The following is a 5,407-nucleotide window of genomic DNA, read 5'->3' as shown; positions in this document are numbered from 1 at the left end:
GCCCTAACCTCCAGACCAAAATAGAGATTGCCTGACCTTAAGCATATAGCCAAAGAAAGAGTTTGTTGAATCATATGTGTTGAAATAGGAGCAATTTAATCGATCAAACTTGGTATTACTCTTAAGTAATCACTACTGGTACACATAATACAAACCAGTATTCTGACGCATTCAACCAGTATTCCGACACATGAATGCACACCAAGCACACAAGTAGAACTTATCATTTTTTTAACTCTCGCTGCTAGCTTTACTTCTCACCAGTCAACACCTTGACATATAGGCATACATTGAGCCCACAATGAGGAGAAAAATACACCAGTCTCATACACCCAATTACACCCTTCTCTGCAACAAAGATGCCACCCAAAGCAGCACCACTAGCAGTAAGTATAACAAAAACTACATGTCCATCCCTGTGCCTTCAAGATAAGAGCTTCTGAGACTGCTTGCTTTACTGTGACAAAGACAAGCCAATTCTCTACACTCTAAACATCGATGTGGCTTTTGCATGCCGGATCCAACTGAAGGAACATTACCTTGAAAAAAAGTAACAGCTCTCACCACCATTGCTACAGACTATCTGATTAACCCATCTTCATCCCCAATTTTTGCCGTTTTTAATCCTGCTCTTTCCGAAGCAAACTGCCCGATTATCTGGATCTAAGCCATCTTTTGCACGTGCATCAACAGCATACAAACTTGCTCTACGCCATGCCAAATTGCATAATATCATCCTTTTGTTGAGCTTCATTAGGGTGCATGTTGCTTGATTAAGCTATTAGCAGAATGGACTGTGTCCAAGTTGAAGGCTAAGCCAGGTTGTGCAATGGGTATTGAAGAAGGATTTGAAGACTTAGAGTAATTAGCAGCTATCGACTTTTCCACCTTTGTTTCTACCACCCGGTTAGAGAAGATAATTCCCCGAATATCACCATTAGGACTAATTATGGAGTGCACTGCAGGTAACTGACTGGTAGTAACAATTCCCCCTTCATTCATCTCATCTGCAGGTGGATTAGAATTAGCCATCACTTCAGAGTCTTCTTCTTGTATTGTTTCACCACTACCCTCCTCTTCCCTCGTGTCACTCAAATTATTGGATTGCTGCAGCATTAACCCTCGATTAATTGGCTCATCATGACCCATAACCAGCAAGAACCCTTGATTAGCTAGCTCATCGTGACCCTTGATGCCCAAGTAAGACTGCTCATTGTTGATGTTAGTATGAGTGGTGGTACTAGCAGTAATACTCAACTTCCTTTCTTTGTAGAGAGCATCCAAGTGGTGGAAATAAGGGCAAGTTTTTGCATTCTCGGTCCTCATCTTCTCGCTTTCTTTGTCCATTTTGAAGTACTTGTTGATGTTCCCCCACTTCTCCTTGCATCTCATAGCTGTTCTGCTAGTGTACCCTTGCATGCCCATGGCCACAGAGATCTCCTCCCACAATTCATCTTTAGCGCTGGGCTGGTGGAACTTGTGATCAAGCCCCATTCGGAGCTTAATTAAGGCCAAAACCTCTACTTTGGGCCAACTTTTGCTACTTGAGTCATTGCACAAACCCTTATCTCCACCATAATCTTCGTGATTGGCACCATGGCTAAACATTGGGGCAGTAAGTGTTGTGACGGGTGGAGCTACATGGAGGGTTTGGCCTGTGAATTTATGAAGAAAAGCAACAAGCGCCGCATCTCTAGAAGCAGAGAGAGCCCTCTCTTGAGCTCTTAGGTAAGTGTCTCTGTTTAACCTGGCTAAGTCTTGGCTTTTCCAAGCCTCCTCTCTTGCCATCCTGTCCTGATCTCGCCTCTCTAGAGTTTCCAAAAGATTTTTCTGTATACTCTCTTGCTTTTCTATAACCTTCTTCACCACAATCTGGAAAAAAAGCAAGCATTTCTTCCAAGATCTCCGCTTCCTCTTCTTGCTGCCTCCGCTGCCTGTATTGCCATGGCTATCCCCAATCCCTTCTTCATCATCATAAGACTCATCATCTGAATCAGCATCAGAAGAGAAATTAAGCCCACTACTGATGTCTAACTCGTGTCTTAATGCAGCCCCATTAACACTAACCAGTCCATCCTTGTTGACTGCTGCAGCTCTAGCAATGCTTTTGGTTGACAGTAATTCTCTATCAGCATTAATCAAACTGTTTAAGCTGCCTGAATATGATCCTGCAACTTTGTTGAATTCACAAAGGGCCTCCAGCTGAGGGAAGAAATGATAGTTTTTACCTTCTTGCTTTCTTGTTGATCTGGTTCTCTTGTAATACTTGTACACATTCTCAAACTTCTCTTTGCACTTCTTAGCACTTCTCTGATAGCCCATCTCGGTAAGCTTCCTGTGCAATAATAAAATATAATTTTATGAATTACTCCAAGATGTCATACATAAACACAATATTGTGAAAAAAACGAACACAAATTAGGTGTAAGTATGCCTATCAAATTAGACAGAAAGCCTGACATGCCTCTAAATACGGCCAGAAAACCTAACCGTCTCCTAATCCCACTAAACTGCAAACCTGGAGCCATAAGCATTAATTAAACTAATTATACAAACTTCCATAAGCATTAAATGCTGGCTACTTCATATCCCAAGCCTCTGCTTGCTCGAAAAAGCTAAGTTCTAACAACCCTATGTGACCCATATCACATCGCTAGATCAGGAAAGTTAAGAAGATGATTACCGAGATAGTTCCTCCCAAAGGGAGCTTTTAGAGCTAGAGTCACGGAACAATGAATCCATATCTGACCTAATTTTGAGCAAGGCTAGGGTTTCCTGTTTCGGCCACCTGTTACCACCAGCCATGTTGCTCTTGTCTATCTCCTCATGCACGCCATCATGCTCTTCTGCTTCACCATCGATGGGATCATCTCTCAAGCTCATAATCCCCACATCCTTAGAAACGGGCTTGTGGGCAATGGGGGAAGTGGGCTGTGGTGGAGAAGAGGACCCCAATCCCAACAGCTGCACCGCATCGTGACATTGATGCTGCTGAGTTTGATAATCATCTCCTTGCTGCTGTTCGCGTTGGCTTGGCTCCAGAATTTTCTCCTGGTTGAGCTGGAGATGAGCTGCTTGCTGTTTACGGTACCCATACGGGTGCTTAACATCCACCTCATCATGGTCATTAGTGCTTTGACGATGGGCATTAAGGTGGAGATGGGCGTTCTGAGGGTGAGGATAAAGGTGAAGATAAGGATAAGTGCCTTGAGAATGAAGATTGAGGTGAAGATTAGTGTTTTGGGAATGAGAATTAACGTGGTGATGAAGGTTTTGCGTGTGGTGAGGAGGAATGTGATTAGGAAGCTGGATTTGAAGAGAGTGATGGATAGGGTGGTGAGAATGGACCTGAGAGATTTGGCTTGTATCTGTAGGAGGAGGAGGAGGAGGAGGAGGAGAGAAAGGGGACATCTCAGGAGGAAGAGTGTACTCCATGGTGTGCCCCTCCCGATCCCTGATCCCCTCCTACCTGTGAGATGAAGGAGTCATGAGCACAGTCAAGAGAGCTACGCGTAAAGACAAACTGAGAGCCTGAGCGAGAGCGAGAGCGAGAGCGAGAGATAAAGACAAAGGGCTCTCTTAGAAAACTAGCCTTGCTAAGTTGCTAGGGTTACTGCCCACGATGTGAGTGCCCCCTCTGTCTGGTACACATCGAGAGAAAGACGTATCCAAAGTCGGGGGCACTACAAACATTTAGGGTTCCAGCCTAGAAAGGGAGAGATGAGATGAGATGAGAGAGAAGATGTTTGAATACCCAAAAAGGATAGATATTAGATTTCATGCTTTGAAAAAACATTAATCAGAAACCTCATAGGGCAATTTTTTTTCTTGGTTAACGTAGGAAAGCGGTTACCTCGCTCAGCGTGCTTTTTTTCTTTTGGGCAAAAGGTCGCCGTCTTTAACACGTGAGCTCTACACGAGGAGCTTGGAGGACGCCACCGACCTGTTGATAGAGAATGGTCATGCGGGTTGCTGAGAACGCTTGAGATGAGAGCAACTCTGCGGTTGTAACCGGTGCTTTAGCTGTAGCTCAAAATATACTAAATGAGCTCATTCTCTCTTGATAGAGAGATGCTTTCCTTTTTCTTTGCTTCTTCAATCACCTTCTCAACTAGCTTCGAACTTTAGGTTGTTTAGGCTTCATTATTTCCATCTTGGCCATTTTTCTTGTAAAGCCCCTCTCATCTGCACAGCTAAACAATTGCTCATACCTTCTCAACTAGCTTCGAACTTTAGGTTGTTTAGCTTCATTATTTCCATCTTGGCCATTTTTCTTGTAAAGCCCCTCTCATCTGCACAGCTAAACTATTGCTCAGACCTTGCACAAGGTTTATTCTGGAAAAAAAAAATTATTCATATTTTTGTTTTTCCATACATTCCACAAATAAACAGATCTAATTACATTCCAAAGGACAAGTGGAGATTCCATTAGCTTCTCCCATTAAAAGTTCCTTCCACGCCAACTGTCTAAGGTGAACCACATTGATGCACAGATTGAAAACTACCAGAGCTTCCTTATTCCTGACACATGTGATGAAAAGGTGAGGGATAGTTTTCGTACAATTTTTACATCTACAAAGTCCATTTCCTATGCCTCATAAGATAAGAGCCCTTATACATAGAGCTCTCATGCATTTGGAAAAGCCCTCTATGTATTTGCATAAGGGCTCTACCAAATGCACAAGAGCTTAAGGGCTCTACGTTATGCATAGAGCTGTCTACCTTATGCATTTGGTAGAGCCCTCTATGCATTTGCATAAGTACTCTTACCTTATACATAAGAGCTCTATACATAAGGAAAGATCTCTATTGTAAGATCCCTGTTCCCACCGAGCAACAGATTCGGGATACTAGCAGCGGAAGTAGCACTTCTCGCGCGGGACAGGGGTCCCACATTCGGGGCCTCACCCACGGATATCCAGATAAGAGACTAATCCGTCGATTGTTCCAAAACCGAACACGGAAAAACTTCCTTTATCGGAAAGCACGGGCGATTCCACCAAGATAACTTTTTACTCTAACGTAGTCAAGATCATTTCTGATCGAGCTGATCCAATTGCATCTATAAGATACTTGGTCAGATCAAGGAAGAAACTTGCACTTGGATCATTGGGATCAACGCTTTTTTCCCCATTCAAGAGGCACAGCCGTTGATTCCTATCCATAGAACAGTTTACTGTCCGGGATTTATTTTATCTATCGTAAAAACAAAAGTTTGAGTCTCGATTTACGGATCCATCAGTCCAGCCTAACCCCATCCGATCCCATGGGTTAGCCAACCGCCCAACCACTGTAGTGATGGGATCCAATTAAGAATTTGGTTAGGTTTTGTCCCGGGTACCAAGGAAAAGAGTTCCAAGGCCCCCTAGCCGGATGTTCATGCAAAAATAAAACTAGTCACACCACT

General features: G+C 43.4%; 1 protein-coding gene across 4 annotated transcripts; it reads right to left on the bottom strand.

Moving 5' to 3' along the window:
* Positions 1–207: 207 nt before the first annotated feature.
* LOC147625357 (trihelix transcription factor DF1-like) lies at positions 208–3,733 on the bottom strand. 4 transcript variants are annotated; one of them, XM_086818683.1, is made up of 3 exons: positions 2,750–3,727; positions 2,229–2,335; positions 208–1,988 (listed from the first exon to the last, which is right to left on the bottom strand). In XM_086818683.1, exons 1-3 carry the CDS (start codon positions 3,433–3,435, stop codon positions 754–756), a joined length of 2,028 nt encoding a protein of 675 aa, XP_086674809.1. In that variant the 5' UTR covers positions 3,436–3,727; the 3' UTR covers positions 208–753. The 4 variants fall into 4 exon arrangements, with proteins under 4 accessions (XP_086674809.1, XP_086674808.1, XP_086674806.1 ...); XM_086818682.1 differs by having other exon boundaries at positions 2,684–3,726; XM_086818680.1 differs by having other exon boundaries at positions 208–2,335; positions 2,684–3,733.
* Between the last annotated feature and the right edge of the window lie 1,674 nt (positions 3,734–5,407).

The sequence above is a fragment of the Cibotium barometz genome, chromosome 24 (genome assembly GCF_041138505.1).
Source record: "Cibotium barometz isolate CiBa-2024 chromosome 24, ASM4113850v1, whole genome shotgun sequence".
In the NCBI taxonomy this organism is placed as follows: Eukaryota; Viridiplantae; Streptophyta; class Polypodiopsida; order Cyatheales; family Cibotiaceae; genus Cibotium; species Cibotium barometz.
Note: the sequence above shows the minus strand (reverse complement) of the source record. Positions and strands in the feature narration are given on the sequence as shown.